Raw genomic sequence first — 17,568 nt, 5'->3', positions numbered from 1 at the left:
ACTGAACAGCATACACCACTCCGCTCTTATTTGGTGTGGGGGTTTTGTCTTTGGGATGCACTAGGCTCTGTTTAAGGGTCTTGCTCGGTTTGAAATGTACTGGGATTTTGTGTTTGGAGAAAATCCTCGAGTTTTTCAGAGACGTATGGTATGGCGATGTTTTTGCATTTAATTTTCTCACCCTTATGTTCTGCTGCATCTTTTGGATTTTCTTGCTGATATCCATAGTTTTGCAGAATACCTTTGAGTATCTTTAACGTGTTTCTGTTCTTTGTGCTTGCCTTCTGTTTTTGTAGAGACATGCTTGGCCTGGTGTTGTAAGGTTCTAATGACAGAAAGTTTGTGTCCCAGTGGTTGGTGTGAGTCAAAAAGAAGATATTGGTCTGTGTGAGTGGATTTCATATACACTTCAATGTTGAGGTTTCCATCTCCTTCCATGCTTTTAAACAAAACGTCTTCAAACTTGGAAACAAAGTCCAGTGGATTTTGTTTTTACTTTTTCGTAATGACCTAGATGACCGAGATTGTTCACCAGCATTACAGCTAAGAAATTAAACAGCAGATTTTGACAATGTGAAATGCAGTGGACTGATAGATCATGAAAAAAGATTGAGAATAGAACTTCGTACAGGACAGGTGACATTTAGAGACATGCTTAAAGGTGGTTGATGAGTTAATGGGGATGAAGAAAGCCAAAACATAGGGGGTAAAGTTTGAGGTAAAAGCGAAAGCAGACCTGCTTCCTCATCCTCCTCCTCATCATCATCATCATCATCATCAGTGCCGGATGACGAGGGGGGCGCTGCTGTTGTGCCTGAAGTAGTGGCAGAAGCTGAGCTAGCTCCACTATGAGGAACATATCCATACTGCAGGCCTGTTGAAAGGGGATTGAAAAGGGATTATAAGAAAACTGTCAGGACTGAGCGACTAACAGCAGGAGTTGGAGTGAGATTTTTGGAAAGGCACATTTGTTTTCCTATACAGTTTCTCTCAGTATCAGAAAAAAAAAACAATGACAAAAAAACAAACAGCTTTTATCTATATAAAAGTAAAACTCAAGTCATTTTATAATTATTACACTAAACTACAGTAAATGGTTTATTATAAATCAACAGGAAACACAACAATGATAACCACCCGCTTCAGATGTGATCAAGCATTAAAGGTACACTATGCAACTGGTGTTGATTTTCCAGTGAGGCTCCCCCCAGAGGGCGAAAGTAAAAGTGCACTGTCGTAAATATGCACAGCTGTTCTCCTGGTTTCTCCGTCAAGCCAGGCGCGGTTGTTTTGAGCTTAGCAGACAGGCGAACGCAACGAATGACTAATGCTGCGTTCACACTGGACGCAGCTGGCGCGACAGAAGCAGCGAGTTACTGTACAAATGACAAAAACAGACTCCGAGGACCTCATTAATATTTTATATTTTCAAATGTGGCATAGTATAAGACCTCTAATAAACAGTTAATTAGCTGTGGACTTTTCATAAATCAAACTTTGCTTATATGAACCAATCTTTAAGAATGAAAAAAGGATTTTCCAGTTCTAAATCAAGCCTCATATTAGCACAGCCCTAATGTTCATGAAATACTACATGTTACCAGCACAAGTTAAAGGAAGCTGAGGTGTATTTGTGCTCCCTCTTAACATCTGACACTGCAGATGGGTTTTTTAATCACAAAAATACACACGTGCAACTACTGCAGGCTTTCTGTCGTACTGATACTATCAAAAGAAAAAACAAAAACACCTTGGGTAAGACATAAACCATCAGCACATTTCTGACCCTGAAAATTTGCATCCAGACTTAGACACCTGCGCATGTGAAAAGTGTTTTTTGTGCACAGCAGATCACGTGTGCCAAACTACTAGTGCAGCTGTGCCAATCTTAACCTTTCACATGCCTTTTTACTTTGGCTGAACCTAAGTTCAGTAAAATAGCGGAACTCAAAGACATGCAACAAAAATTCAATCATGTCTGTGATGAAAAGATCTTTAAACACAAACATGCAACTTGTTAATGAAAATGTTAACTTTCCATCTTTGCATTTTATGATGCAAATATGTAGAACAATTAAAACCCGTAACTGAGTTCTCAACTAAATCAATAAACACTGTATCTGGGTACAATACTAATATGACAAGGTGTCGATACTAAAGACAAGTGTTGTTTGCATATTTTTGCTATTGTTCATTTTAAATGTCTGCTTTATTTGCAATTGAAAAGAACAAATACTAAAACATATTCAAATTGTGTTATATTTCGATAATTTATTTTGCATTCATTTGCACTTATTTAACTAGCATCTGTGGTTCTGCTGAGACGAATTTTCAATGTTGAGTTTTCTATTTTAGTACCATGATAACCCTACAAAGAAATATGCATGCCGTTACCTGGATGGTGGCTCGGAGAAGGATGGGCTGAGGCAGAGGGGGTTCCCGAGGGCAGCCGGTCTCCACCTGCACCTCCGCTGTTTTGCGTCACCCCGCCATAGGAGTTGTAGCTGTGAAGAGCCTGATGGCTTTGGTCATAGTGTTGATGGATGTTGTTTTGGATTGCAGCTAGTTACCAAAAAAAAAAAGAAAAAAAAAGAAAAGGGGTTTAACAGATGACAGATGACTAATTGAAGGGCTCAGAATGAATGACGGTACTTCCAACCATTTTCTTAGGAGTTATAAGTTGATGAAAAATTAAGCTGGAAAATACATACTGAGGTTTTCTGCAGAAAAACTTTGAAAAAAGTGAACATTTTAAGCAAATTTGGCCATTTTATTAACAATTCTTGTATATTGAGGTTATATTATTGTTTAATATGTCCACATATAACATGCTCAACACATCAAGCATATAAGATTCTTGTAATTTACAATAAATGTTTACATTAGGGCTGCAACTAATGATTATTTTGCAAACAAATTCTTCTGTCAATTATTTTTTCGATTAATAGGATTGGATGAATAAGAATTGGATAGCGAAATGTTGTTTAAAGAAAATTTTTTACTAAATTAAACCAGGTGAAAATAAAACTTTTCCACTTGAGGAGTTCTGGATAGAGCATGTTGAGAGATGAAAAAGTTTTTTCTTAAATACAAAAGTACATTTCTTTTACAATTTTGATATAATTACTGCTCTAAGTGGGTCGCTCTGTCAGCTAAAGGCATGTTTCAAAGTCTCTATACTCCAGTTAACAATTAATCGATTACTAAATTAGTTGACGATTATTTCAACAATTGACTAATCCAATTGTTTGAGCCAGAGTTTACATATAATTAATTTTTCAAACATACTTTCTTTTTTTGCTCCTCTTCATACAAAATATGTTTTGAACATATTTAAAATATCTCTACTTATGTATAAATATGTGCATTCATTTACAGAGTTGCTGATTGTTTTTCGTATCTTCTTTATGTATTCTTTTGATATAAACACTTATTCAACAAGGCAGTCTAGTGACTTCTATTTACCATTTGGAACAAACTACCTCCAGCTCTTCAGTCCTCAAATACAATTCAAATTCATTGTTTTGTAAAATCAACTAAAAGTTAAACTAATATAAAAAAATACATATGTAAACTTAATACATTGGATATACTGACTTGTCTTTTTACACTGTTGTAACTTGTTTTTTCTAAGTAGAAGTGTCTTATAAGGCCCTTTGGTTTTCTTAACTTTTCCTGCAGTTTTTTTTTTAAACTACATTATTGATTTTAATATTTTTTGTACATAATATTGTAGCAAACTTTCTATCGATGTTCTTTTACTGAAATGACTTGATGCAAGTGAAAGCTCTAAACTCTTGTTTTTACGTTTAAAGCATTGGCACCCATCTCTCTCACATACCTGTGCTTCCTTTACCATTTACATTTGCTCCTGCTAGCTCAGCTCCGTCGCCGTACCCTGGCTGCACTGCTGTTGTTGAGGCTGGAGGCAGAGCGCTGAACTGATGCAACGGCGCTCCCATCTGGGTGGACATGACCCCTGGGGTGGAGATGCTCTTGGACGAAGTGATGGGGGTGCCATACTGGTATGAAACATTTGGATAGAGGGGAGCATCTGGGCCAGCAGCTGGTGGTGAAACCAAACGGGGATTCTGCTGCATTGGAGAAGCTGTGTACGAATGCTGACCATAGTAGGACCTCGGATCAGCATAGAGCGCTTGCTGCTGCTGGTGGTACGGCTGTTGGTTGTATTGGGCATTTGAAGGTGGATTGGTGGGGTAGGAATGAGAAGGCGGAGGAGCAGAGTATGGAGATGATGCTACTTGATGCGGAGGGAGTTGTGTTTGCTGCTGCTGATGGTTGTGTTGGTAAAAGTGAGTACTGCCTGTGATCAAAGCTTTGCTAGGAGCAGAGGTGGCGTGGCTTGGGATGATGGGGTAGCTCTGCATCGGAGGTGGGGTGCCATAGTAGCCTGTAGGGGGGTATGTGAGTGGCGGCAGTGGACCTGGAGAAGAGTCGCATTTTAGACAATAACATTTCACATATGTAATCTGATCTAAATAAAGAGAGAAGCCATGTTCAATTCTCTATTTTTACCTGTGCTTCAAAATAAAAGACAATTATGAAAAACTTGAATTTCAAATTTAGGTTAAGCCTGTTGTTTGATAATTGGTTCTGTACCTTCTCCCTGAAAACATCAGAAATCTCCTGCTTCTACACAAAAGTCAGAGAAGAACGTTTGGCTCCATTACATAAAGCACTGACAGATGATCAAGTTAGCAGCAGTAACCCTGACGAAAGACCAACTCCCCCAAGGGATGTTGGGAGCATTACACAGGGGCTCAGGTGAGAGCGTCCTCATGTCCCTCAGCGTCTAATCATGATAGCTCAGCTGGACTACAGTAGGCAGGAAAGCACTTCAACCATCATCACAACGGCACAAAAATGAAATGAATAAAACAAAACAAATCACGTTGACTTAGGGTACAGAACGGGTGGGATCTTATACCTACATTGTCACAGCAAATCAACCAACATCTTTAAGGATCCCACACATTCATGCCATCAACTTAATCTACTGCACACAGAAAACAATTTCACCAATCCCCCCACCACACACACACCAGCACACACACTCGTTCAGCCATCGTAGTGAGGACCATGTGTTGACTCCCATTGATTTTCAGTCATTTTCAACCCTTTCTATGCCCTAAAACTAACCTTAAACCTAACCATTACCAATGCAAACCTCACCCTAACCCAACTGACACTTCAGCCCTAAACCTAACCATTAGCAAAATAGCTTGTGAGGACCAGCAAAATGTCTTTACTTTGCAACAACTGGTCCTTCCGTAAAAGTTTAAAAAACAATCCACTGAACCTGGTTTCCAAGGTTTAAAGACGTTTCGCTTCCCCTCCAGGAAGCTTTCTCAATTCAAATGTCTGGATCCGCAGTGAACTGGTCCTCAATCTGATGGTGAAATTGGAAAAATGGTCCTCACTCTGAGGGCTAGACAGGTACACACACACACAAACACAGGCCCACATCCGATCCAAAAATATGCCATAATAACAGACATAATACTCAGAAATAAAAAAAAGAGATTTCACTAAACTGTGCAAACTTCATATTACAAAATGTACATATAAATAACTTTTTTTCTTAAATATATATATATATATATATATATATATATATATATATATATATATATATATATATAACATTATAAAAGGATATAACAATTAAAATAACTAAATATAACAAATAAGTATACTTTCTCACCACCTGTCATCGTCCTATCATAGATATTCAAGCTGTTTTATTAGTTTGTATTTGCAAAACTGCTAATCTTATTGTGTTTTATTATGTTTTTTACATTTTTACATAAGCTGTCGTGTGTTTAAAATGAAAAATCATGTTATCTTACAGCCAGACCAACATGAACAGCACTCAATTTGGATTCAGTAGGAGAATTTTACTTGTCAAGACGATTAACCATCTGCTCAGCTAACAATGGTTAAATAATCAAGTTTAACTGCCTTGAGTTTTTTTTTTATTTGCAAAGTTTTACCTTTGATGCCTGATTCTTAATTATTTGTCTGTTTCCCGAAAACGTTTATATAGCGTTTCCTTTTATTTAAAAGCTATGGTTGTGTTAAATAATAATGTTAAAGTTAGATCTATCTGTAAAATTAAATTCATATTTTTTTCCAGGATTTTTTTATATTAAGGGTGAAATGATGGTGCGCAATCTGTCACTACACCTGCTAACAGTTGGCTAACTTCAAATCACTTATCTCCATTGGACTGCGTTAGCTTCGAGCTAGCAGCTGTTAGCACTCAGTATTAGCCGCTATCTGGAACATTTATTTCTTTTCTTTTTTTTTTTGTTTGCAAATAAAATTGTTTTCACGTTTTGGCTCTACATATCAACATAAAAGCGGTGATACTAAAACGCATAAAGGAGGAAATTAAATGTTATGCTATATCTGCTTCCACGGCATTAGCATGCTAATGCTAAGGCTGGATAACGGCATCCTCCCGGCCTGTGTTACCGTTCTGACAGGGGGGCGCAGCTCCACCGTTCGGCGTTGAGTTCTGGCTGTAGCCCGCTGTACTGTCCAGGTTCGTGAACCCCGGCGCAGACATTGCGCGGTTCTCCCGTTCTCACGCCAGCGAACACAAGGGTGAGCACACACACATGTGGGGCAGTGTCCCAAAGCCTCCCCCTCCCACCGAGGAGATAGAGGCCGCTGATGGTCGGTGAAGACCCGGGCAGCCAAGCCAGGGAGGTCCGCTCAATATGGGCTCTAAAACCTCCAGGATGCTGAACAGCTTAGCTGACACCTGCTAGTTTTCATGTCGCCCCCTCTGCTGGAGTTTCGACGCATGTGTTCATTTTTTCTGTGATGCTTGTGTTGACATTATTGCTCACAATTCAAATTTAAATCAAACAATTCAAAACTAACAAAACTTCTTACATTTTTGAAAAAAAAAAAAAAATATATATATATATAATAAAATAAAATCCAGATCCCTAAAATAGACTTTAAAAAATATGAAATAACCAGGTAATCCCTATTTGCCTAACAAATACTTTCTACTTTTAATTCTTCATATTCAAATTATATTCCTGAGAAAAATTGTGTTCTAACTATAAGGGTCTACCAAACACATAAAGACTTAAATAATGGAAAGAGTCCTTAAAGAGTACAAATCTGGGTAATAAACAGAAGTTAAAGAAGAGGAACATGACAAAGATTGCAAAATACTTTGATTTATTTTTGCCTCATGGCGGTGAAGTTTATCAGACTGTCAGTCAATAGAAATGAGAATACAGCAATCTCATTTGTTTTAACTTCTCTTAAAAAATGAGACACAAAACAATTGTTCAACACAAATGCTTCAGTTTTAGTGGATGTGATTCTCTGGCAAATGATAAATACAAAAATGATAAATGTTTAAATCAAATCATTAAACTAATGGACCTTTTCTCTTTTCTTTGGCATGTGTTAGATATTACAACAGTATGTTTAGCTTGATAGTCTTTAATTGCTTTCATTGGCTTTTTTGATTTACAAAAGGTGTCATTTCTGTTTATTAAAAAAACAAAACAAAAAATTTCCAATAATTTTCCATCTTGCTTTTGTGTTCTCACCTGCTACAAAGAACTGCACCAACCGAAAGAGGTTTAGGTCATGAGCCTAAAGTTGAGGTTTTAACTATGTCAGCCACCTTTTACCATTTGAAAAAACCCTCTAGTAAAAGGATTTTAGCAGTATTTACTGAGAGAGATCATCAAATTTCTCCATACTATTACTAATGTACAAAATACATGCTTTACTTTTGTGTTTCTAAATCGATCCTCTATTTGGGTTAGAAAAGTGCATTTTCAAGTCCCAGAGAGGCGTTGCTGGTTGTGGTTTGTTTTAGGAACACCTGAAGCTTCGCTAACTGACAAACTAAGCATTTGCAAGGCTTGCAAAGCACATAGTCTGTGAAAAGTTCTACACATTTTTGTCATAAATCACCTATATGTAAACAACCTTTATATTTTCAGAGCTCAGTTATTTAAAAACAAAATAGCAATGCGTTTGTATGTCTTTATATTTACACAATAAGATGAGAATACAATCTGTAGGTCCAGGAGGCACTGCTGTTCAGCTTTCTGATAAGATGAATAAAAGACTTCAGTCATTAATAACTTTAAAATGGTCTTTTTTTTTGTCCCTTTTCTCATACTATTTCAAAAATTCCAATAAAATCTGCAAATAATTTTCCATAGCTTTCATTGCATCACTGGACTGATCAAGACTCATTAAAGTGAGTTTTTAATTCATTTGACATCCTGAGGGATTCTGGCCCTCATGTCGGTGCACTCGCACTCCTCTTTGGGAGGCTGGGTGTCAGAGGCTCTCTTGTGCTGAGTGTTTCCTTTAGCTTGGCAGGAAGGGCAGCAGGCCGTGCATCCTTCCTTTCTGCAGCTGGGACAGGATAACACCAGCTGGTAGCAGAACTGGGTGCTGCAAAGCTCATACTGATCCCATGGAAGGCCACAGTATCTGCAATCTGAGGAAAGACAACAGGGCTAAAAATAATGTACTAGAAAATATTGATTTGTAGCTTTTTGATTAAAGATACAGTGGAGAATTTTCTTTTTCCAGCTGGATCATTTAAATAAGTGGTCCTTCTAATTCTCAATCATGCTGGTATGTTTAGGTAAGGCCTTCCTACGTGCGTAAACAGTTAGCTAACTTTTTCTCTGCACTTTCAGGCGTATATCTGTGGTGAGCTACGGTTTCAGATAGTCATTGAAGTTTGCCTTTCTCACCGCGGTTCTTTGAAAATGGCAGAGGGTCACAAGAGAAAAAGTGTCTACAATGTGTAGGAGAAGAAAAGAAATGCCTCAGAAGAGACAGATATATGCTTTGTGCAGAGAACTCTCCACGCAAAGCATCATGGGATTTGCTGTCACTGCAGCCCGCCGTCGCCATAGCTTGTCTCTACCCGACAGCGGCAACTAATAACAAAGATGGCGCAGGTACCGCGCAGTGGAGGAGGAGGTGAGTGACCAACAAAAAGCAAAAAGTAGTGATCATCTGTCCGAATGGTCAGTTAACTGAGTTCTCTAGAAAGTCCACTATATACATTAGTAGCCATTCAAAATTTCCCCCACTTTCCTTGATGGGCCCTTTGCGGGTCTGTGGCTGGTCCCATATAATTCCTTTTTAAACGTCAATATTTGTCAATATTTATCTTTCATGATTTGTGGACATTAAGATCTAAAGAGAAGCACCATCTCCTGGTCAGACCCTGTAATTCAGTGAAAGGGTGGAGTTAGACTATGCAAGAAGGGGTCAGTCCAGTGGCCTGAAGTGGGAGGGGATTTAGGAGCTGGAGGGAGTAGGCTGCCATTCGTCTGGCGTTCGACTTGGAAGGGCCATTTTGAATGGCTGCTACTGTAATCCCCGCTCTATATAGTGATTGAGGGATTCAGGGGTTAGAGCGAACGTTTGAACGCAGTAAGCTTTTATGAGCTATGAGAACAGCAACTTTTAAACAGAACATGCATGAGGAGAAATGGGCTCATCCATGCTCTTGCACGAATTTAATAGGCGTTCCCTCTCAGTACTAGCCTGACGTAGTCCTACTCAATTCTAGTCAGAATATGAGTCTGATGCTGCTCCATAGAGCTGTGATTATGGGGCGTGTTTCGAACGAACCAGGAAAAAAAATGCCTCTGCACTGAATTGGATAGACCTACAACCAATAAGAGCAACGGAGTGCGTGACGTATGTTAAGCGAGGCATAGTTGTTGTCCACAAAAATCAAAGCGTGCAGTTGCACGCCTAGAATAAGAACATGAGCCTTGATCGCGTTTCTCTGTTCCTCTTTTAAAATTAATTTCCTGTCGATATCTTCTAGAACAGACCTAATAGCAGAATCTACTCACCTCAACTCTCCGGCGGCAGCCATTGTTGTTGTCACCCATGCGCGCTTTGGTCACGTGGTTGATTACGTTACTGTTGATCATCTGTCCATCATCGTATAAAGCCCGCCCTGACAATTTGATTGGATCGCCAGAGGGTGGGCGATCATACTCGCGCTACTATGGAGCAGAGCCAGACCGAACTTCCCGACCTCAAACCTTGTGGGCGGGACTAAGTTCGGAATGGCACCCAGGCTATCTCGGTACATGGTAGTGGGTCTTCAAAAACTTGCAAAAATCCTCCACTATACCTTTAATACAAGTATTTCTTTCAAGCCTAATGAATTAGGCTATGTAATTCATTTACATACTGACCTGAGATGACATCATCGTTTGAGGAGATAGTGTAGCGCTCATCAAACACAAAAAGTTTCCCTCGATAAAAGCCATCAGGAAAGCACTCCAAGTACTTGTGGATTCCACCTTTCAGCTGGTAAACTTCTTTACATACATCCTGCATAATAAAACAGTAGTTTCACTTGTTAGATATTACCAAAACAAACTGTTATGAAGGTTGATACTGTTTAAAACATGAATTCCAATCAGACTGTGACTAAACAGCTCTATATTTTAATAATAAGTTTTTAGGAAGTTGGAACACAACCATCAAATTTAAGGGTTTAAATTATTTTTTTTCCACTTTTCTGTTACTACAGGTCCATCCAGTGATGCTGATTATTTTGACCTCAGTCGTTAAGTGCTGCCAATTTTTGGGGGCTGATTCTTTGGGCAGATATTGCTTTCTCTTCCTCTACCAGATAAAATGGTAAAATATGTTACACAATTTTAAATGTTTTAAACAAAAGCAAATACCCTAACCCTATTCAAAATTAAAGGAAATATATTAACACTAGTTACTAAATGGAGGGACCAGCAATGCATGTGCTTCTCAATGCAATGGTTCTCAAACTCTTCCTGCCCTTTAGACTAGTATGAGAAATCCATAATTTTTTTTACTACCTCTAACAATTGGTGATTTATTCAGTTCATTTCTACTCAGAAGGCATGCAGGAGAGGTTACCACTTTTAAATATTTGGTTTGGATAGCTTTAGCGGACCTGGCAACCAGCAAACAAACAATACAGAAAAGGAGCAGGCAATTAAATGTGAAAATACATAAAGCAAAAAGTGCTCAAGGTTCTTTAATCGAGTGAAAGTAAAGGGAAGATTAGATTATCTAAATTAATACATGAAATCACTTTTACATAATGGCAGTTTAAAGAGACGAATTGATGGGAATGCTTTTGGACTGCAAGATGATATTCAATACTTCAAGAGGACCAATGCAAGAAGCTAGACTGGAATGCAAACCCAGGACTTTCTTGCTACAAGACCACAAACCACAGCACAGAACCACCTGTTGGAAATAAAACCTTCTTTTCTTTCTTTTTTTTTAACCTGATGATTTCTAAAGTATAACTCTAGAATAGATTGAAGATGTACTTTCTTTTTCCCATGACTATATGGATCCATATATGACTATATCCATCCATCTAAATTTTCTTCCGCCTTATCCGGGGTCAGGTCGTGGAGGCTCATTTTGATCGCTTGTATTTGCGATCTTGTCCTTTCAGTCATTACCCAGATCTCATCCCATAGGTGAGGGTGGGAGTGTAGGTCGATCTGTAAATCGAGAGCTGTGCCCCCCGCTCCCCGACTCAGCTCCCTCTTCACCATGACAGTCCTATACAGCGACCGCATCACTGCTGACGCTGAACTAATCCATCTATCGATCTCACCATCCGTCCACCTCTTCAGGGAGGACCGTGGCCTCGGATTTGGAGGCGCTGATCCTCATCCCGGCCGCTCCACATTCGGCTGCACACCACCCCAGTGCACTTCAAAGGTCCATAGGCCGTTTCTCAATTCACAAGAACGCGAGTACGGACCCATATCCTCATCAAGTGTTTTCTTGTTTAGAACACAGGAAAATATGGACTCGGCGAGAACGGGAGCATGCAGCATAAAACTGGGTCAATTGGAACAGAACCGTACTGATGACATCGCCACATTCAAAGCTAGTCTGGAGCTGCATTTCACCTCCTCGTATTAATAGTCTCTAGATAATAATAAATAATGACCTTTTCATTTGTTGGGGGAATAATTATTAAAACAGTATGATAAACCCAAATTAAATGAACATTTTGCCAAATAAAACAAAAACTTGGTGCTTTCATTGCGTCTGCAGCAGCCATCATAGCCAGTGGTCCTTCACACACGGCTATGCAGAGAGAAGGCTGCTGCAGACAGGTTGCAGTTAGCCCTGGCTGCCGTTATCCTCGGAGCTCCGCTGGTTGCCGCGATCATCTCAACTTTGGAAGTTTTTTTACATTCCGCATCAAATGGGTAAATGGGCCATATAACGACGCTTAAAAGTTTAAAGTTCTGGCCTCAAATGATCATAAAACATACATAAAGGTAACTTTTAACTTAATACCCTGAGCACTCCAATGGAAGCTGCTCCCGCAGTGCATGCTGGGATAGCAGTCATTCTCAAGAACGGGCAAGTCTGCTCTGATGCATGCTGGGTAAATAGGGAGGGGCGAGAACAACATCCGGGGACTTTGCCCGTTCTCCGTCTTGTGTTCTTGTGAATTAGAACAGTACTAGGGCTGAGGCTGATGACGTTTCGCGAGCACACGAGAACGCACAAGAACACATATTGAGAAACGACCATCATCTGCAAACAACAGAGATGATATCCTGACGTTCCCAAACCGGACACCCTCCGGTCCCTGGCTGCGCCTAGAAATTCTGTCCATAAATGTTATGAACAGAACCGGTGACAAAAACAAAGAACGTACGACAAAGACGGAGACCAACATGCACCGGGTACAGATCTGACTTAATGCCTGCAACTTTCTTTTACTCATGACTATATGAGGAATAAAAACAAGGCCTAAACATACAAACAAAAGAAGCCTGAGTAAAATGAAGATTTAGCTTACTTTGGAGCGGAGGTAGGCAGAGCCACGTTCACAGCGGATTCCTCCTGTGCAGTACATCAGGACCTTTTTGTCCCGGAATAGGTCCAAATTCTGATCCACGTAGTCCGGGAAATAACTGAACTTGCGGATGTTTGGGGCCAGACACTGAGTAAACTGGCCCTGATGGGAAAAAATTATAATATTAACCAAATCTACTTTTACATATGTTCAATAAATTATTTTTTGTTTGACTGATCTAAGGTTGGCTTCTCTAAATTATATAAGAGGTTAGTTTATAAATTACATTAATAATTAGGAATAAAATCAAAACTTCTACATATCTGAACACCACTTGGGTCGTTTTCTAGAGTGCTTTCACTTCCTTCAGTAAATGTTTTGCTTAAAATGCTCCACAATGAATGAAATCCATACTTACAATTTTACTCTCGTAAAAGTTGCGGCAGTCTAAGAGGATGGTGTCTTTAGTCGAATCCCGTTCCGCCAAGAGGGCTTCCACCTCCTTATGAAACTCTTCAGGCTCCAGATGAACTCCTGGAAAACCAACATTCCTGCATTTTTTATGGACCTTTAGCAGTTCTCTCCCTCCTCTTCCATCCAGTAACCCCCCATTTTTAGAGGCAGGGCTTTCTGTTATATATGACATTTAACTTTGTCCCAGTTCTGCACAATAAAACTGTAACAATATTTATCATGTCAGACACCTGATTTATATTAGGAGGTTAAAAACATAAATCAAATGATTGTTTATCTAATTACATCAATGCAACGTTAAAAATATCAATCCACGTCATATTTTCTAGGATACGCTAGCTTTAGCCTTGCTGTGTCAGAATGTGAACAGCTGATCTGTAACGGCTCTTTAATTTAGAAGAATATGGTTTTTAATTCAAATACCTGAGTTGTGATATAGATGGAAATGATTGTGAGATGAGTAAATTATATTGTACCGGAATCAAAAATTGCAAAAACTATTGGGAGATATGATATCATTAAAACACATTAGAATGAAACGGTATTATGATATAGCTGGTTATCTACTAATCAGTCTGGGAGGAAAGGTTTTGGCCTCTCAGCATCTCATGGCCAAGCTAAGCAAGGCTGGTGGTGGGGGAAATCTCTTTTTAAAGGTTAAATGTCACATTTAAACTGAGTTAGGGTTCAAATTTGGCCTTTTTTCTCTCGCTTCTTGCTTCAAATACTTCAAAATAAAAATACAAAAAAGTTATCGATATGGATTGATATGAAGAGCTATTATTTTAATACATTCTTGATCGCACAACCCTTCTTTGACCTGTGAATTATCTAAAGCAACACGACCTATGACTTCCAGGTTTAGCACCACTAAAGGCCACTGGCAACACTGCACTGTTGCATCAATACATGCTCTGCTGTGCATTGACCTACAAAAATGCTTTAATAAATCTCAAATTAAACTAATACTTGTGTAAAAGGTTACAAAGTGTTGCTTTGAGAATGAAAAATACAAATACATTTCTGGGATAAAGCAGTATTTTCTGCACAGTCTAGAGACAAGAGCTTCCAAATGACATATTCAGGCTTTTATCACTTAGAGCTCCTCTGTATGTTTTCTCTCTTTGAAGCATATGTGTAAAAAGGAAAAAGGATAAAGGATGGGTATGAAATATTTTTTTGCAAGAATATGATATTTTAAAAATCTTGACATGCTTTGTATAACAAACCAGAATGTTTCTGTTTTTACGCTTTGTTTTTCTTGTCCGGGCTTCGGTCGGTACGTGCATACTTTCACTGATTTCACACGCGCCTTCAGCAGCCATGCCTTGAAGTCAGGTGAAGTGCATTCATTTCTGCTCCCTACATTTGCAATAAATTATCAATGTTTTGTTTGACCTGTTTTTTCTTTCTATTTTGATAAAAAGGAAGTAAAAGCAATATCGGCCGGTCAAGTATGTCAAAATAATCAGCCATCAAACAAAGTGTCTCTAATACATAAACTGTCATATTTTGTTGTAGAGAGCAGTTTGTGACGGCTCCATTAAAAATAAACAAACGATGACAACATTAAATCAGAATTGGATCAGAAGTCAGAAAATGTGAATTGTTGCATCACTAATAGCAACAGCTGATTTACTGAAATAAAATCATTAAAAAAAAATGATCAGAACCTGCAAGCTTGTAGGAAACAACATCTGGATCCACACCCATAGGGACAATCTCCTTATAGACTCCGACTTTCAAGTCTGTAAAACACTCCGCCCCTCCATCGCTGGTCTAAATAAAGAGGAAAAAATATTTAATACAGCAAGGCTTGTATTAGAAAATAAAGTCTTTAAATCCTATCTGAGCTGTGTAGCTTCAAAACTCTACATCATCATTTTCCAGCGTCCTCTGACCTTAAAGTCCTCCGGATCCATCTTGAAGACAGGGTGTGAGAGCATTGCTCGGATGTAAATATCAGTGGCCACATTGGTACCTCCAACTGTCCCATTGATGCCTTCTGCTGCCACCCTTATCTGAGGAAAAGGAACAGTAGGAATTCATTTTTTATTCAGCATTTGAACATTCTGAGGCAGTGCTACAGATCTAGTTCCATCACCTTGCCTGTCAGGTGGAGCTGCTCACATAAAGTTTTCTGCCAAGCACAGACAGCATGGGGATCATCCACTTGACAGTAGTGATAATAGAGAAGAACTTTCCCAGGGCCGCTACAAATAAAGAAGAGGTAAACATTCAGAACAAATCTAACAGGACAAAACCCAGATAGTATTACAGTTAGAAACAGGAAAATATCTAATGTTTACTTCCTCAGTTGCTCCTCAGTGACTTGGCTGATATCTGGTATCCATTCAGAAATGTCGTCTACTTCTGCCTGGAGTCTGTTTGCCAGCTGTGTTTCTGCCTCTTCCTCCAGCTGTTTTATCAGATGCTCATATGCAACCTGTGTTAGCTGCTGTACCTCATCATTATGACTTTTAGCTACGTGCTTGTGAATGGCAGAGTGTTCGCTGAAGGTCTGGTCGCAGCAGCACCAAGAGGCACTTCCTTTATCAGCAGAGCCATCCTTCACGGACGCGACGAAGGCGGCAAAGGACTGTGGGAGAAAAAAAAACAAAACAACCCAAAATGGGGCAAAGCAGATGTTTTCAAATGAAATCCTTAAATAGGTCCAATGTATTGAAAAAGCTAATCAATGAAACTACTGTGAAGGCCAGATTTTAACTATGAAATAAGTGTTTTGTTTTTTTTCTTTTGTAAACATTTGTTTACATTAAATGTAAAAGGTTCATTAATGTAATTACAAAAAACAACCTTTTATATTTTCTGAAGATCTTAATTAATGAATATATGAAATGTATGAGAGAAATCAAATTTGCTGTCTTGACCCATGTTCTTCCCTTTCCTCATGGAAACGAGAAGATTAGAGCAACACTTATTACATACAAACAGAAACATTCCCACAACCCCAAATCCCCCACAACAGAAAAAGTTCCAACAATAATGGTTTTATCTGTTTTTCAAAAGATTAGCCCAACTTGTTTTAGTATTCTACTTTGTTCAGAAAATACAAACTCAAATGTATACCGGTAGCTCAAAGTGAAATAGTCAGGTATACAAATAAAAAAAAGTTATTTCAGGACACTCCAGAAGACCAACTGCAACTATAGTTCACCCCAGCACCCCCCTTATCTATGTTTTCTATATATTCTATAAAAGGACCCCAAATATTTTGAAATAGCAATAATTTCCCTTTTATAATGAAGGTAATCTTTTCCATTGGTAGGGTTGTGGATATTTCCTTAATCCAATTAATGAATTATGGTTTACTGGTGCTCTATGACTCTTTTTGCAAGTAATAGACATAAATCTATGGCAGTAAGAATTTTTCTGCACATATGATGTCTCTTTTGGTATAATCTTAGGATAAAAAAATTAGAATCAAAAATTTGTTTTAACCCTAATATAGTCTCTATATAATCCCTAATATGGTCTCCCTGGTTTAATCTCTAAGCTCCAAAATTGTACTACTTTCTTGCACTTCCAGATACACTGTATAAAACACAGTACTATAACAGATTTATTTTTAAAATTATGATATTATTTTGTGTATAATTAAAAATGAAACTTGCTTCTTCATTGCAATGGGTTGTCTATGCTTATAGAACAATAATAATTTTAAAATAACATCTTAATAATTGCAGACATCCTATATAGTTGACTCGTATAATTGTTTCAAATTAAAATACCGTAATACTTATAAATATTTGTCCCTTGAAAATGTATCTTCATCACAATGATCACTGTAACAACCAGATAGCACAGTCAATATACTCCCACCTTCCTCCTACAGAGATTGTAGCATCTTCTCAGCGAAGCAGATAGTTGTTTCTCTTGTTTTAATCCGTTACGAGTTGAACTTTCTACCTCCCAGTTCATGAACTCGGAGCAGGGTGTTTCAATTGTCGCCATTATAGTTTTCTTTCTATAAAAGCTTTTAAATAATAATCGTTCGGGCAGAAGTAGCTTCCATGCAAGGACACATCACTTCCGGCGCATTGTTAATGTAACATTTTTTTGATTGTGGTTACGTTTAGATAAATCTAGATTAATATTAAATGTGGCACCATGTCGGAGGACACATTTGTAAAGCGACGCGGCAGCCGGGTTACGGACACCGTCGGAGGAGAAAAGCAGACGGATTTTCCGGCTGA

General features: G+C 38.6%; 2 protein-coding genes across 4 annotated transcripts in view; both read right to left on the bottom strand.

Moving 5' to 3' along the window:
- sec24b (SEC24 homolog B, COPII coat complex component) overlaps positions 1 to 6,801 on the bottom strand; it is a 39,386-nt gene extending 32,585 nt beyond the window's left edge. Inside the window, exons 1-4 of one of the 3 annotated variants that reach the window (XM_038308343.1) lie at positions 6,499 to 6,801; positions 3,857 to 4,444; positions 2,395 to 2,562; positions 737 to 874 (exon numbers count right to left, since the gene is read on the bottom strand). In XM_038308343.1, the coding sequence (XP_038164271.1) occupies positions 737 to 874; positions 2,395 to 2,562; positions 3,857 to 4,444; positions 6,499 to 6,592 (988 nt within the window). In that variant the 5' untranslated portion in view covers positions 6,593 to 6,801. Of the gene's footprint in view, positions 1 to 736; positions 875 to 2,394; positions 2,563 to 3,841; positions 4,445 to 6,498 lie in introns of all 3 variants that reach the window. The other 2 variants (XM_038308337.1, XM_038308347.1) reach the window with 2 other exon arrangements.
- A 1,339-nt stretch (positions 6,802 to 8,140) lies between these two features.
- LOC119798729 (thiosulfate sulfurtransferase/rhodanese-like domain-containing protein 2) lies at positions 8,141 to 17,546 on the bottom strand. The gene is made up of 9 exons (XM_038308324.1): positions 17,195 to 17,546; positions 15,661 to 15,950; positions 15,456 to 15,564; positions 15,253 to 15,372; positions 15,025 to 15,130; positions 13,296 to 13,411; positions 12,881 to 13,039; positions 10,248 to 10,386; positions 8,141 to 8,512 (listed from the first exon to the last, which is right to left on the bottom strand). The coding sequence occupies exons 1-9, from the start codon at positions 17,324 to 17,326 to the stop codon at positions 8,280 to 8,282; spliced, it is 1,404 nt and encodes a 467-aa protein (XP_038164252.1). The 5' UTR covers positions 17,327 to 17,546; the 3' UTR covers positions 8,141 to 8,279.
- Between the last annotated feature and the right edge of the window lie 22 nt (positions 17,547 to 17,568).

Source organism: Cyprinodon tularosa, unplaced genomic scaffold (genome assembly GCF_016077235.1).
Source record: "Cyprinodon tularosa strain WSP-4 unplaced genomic scaffold, ASM1607723v1 ctg117, whole genome shotgun sequence".
Classification (NCBI taxonomy): domain Eukaryota; kingdom Metazoa; phylum Chordata; class Actinopteri; order Cyprinodontiformes; family Cyprinodontidae; genus Cyprinodon; species Cyprinodon tularosa.
Note: the sequence above shows the minus strand (reverse complement) of the source record. Positions and strands in the feature narration are given on the sequence as shown.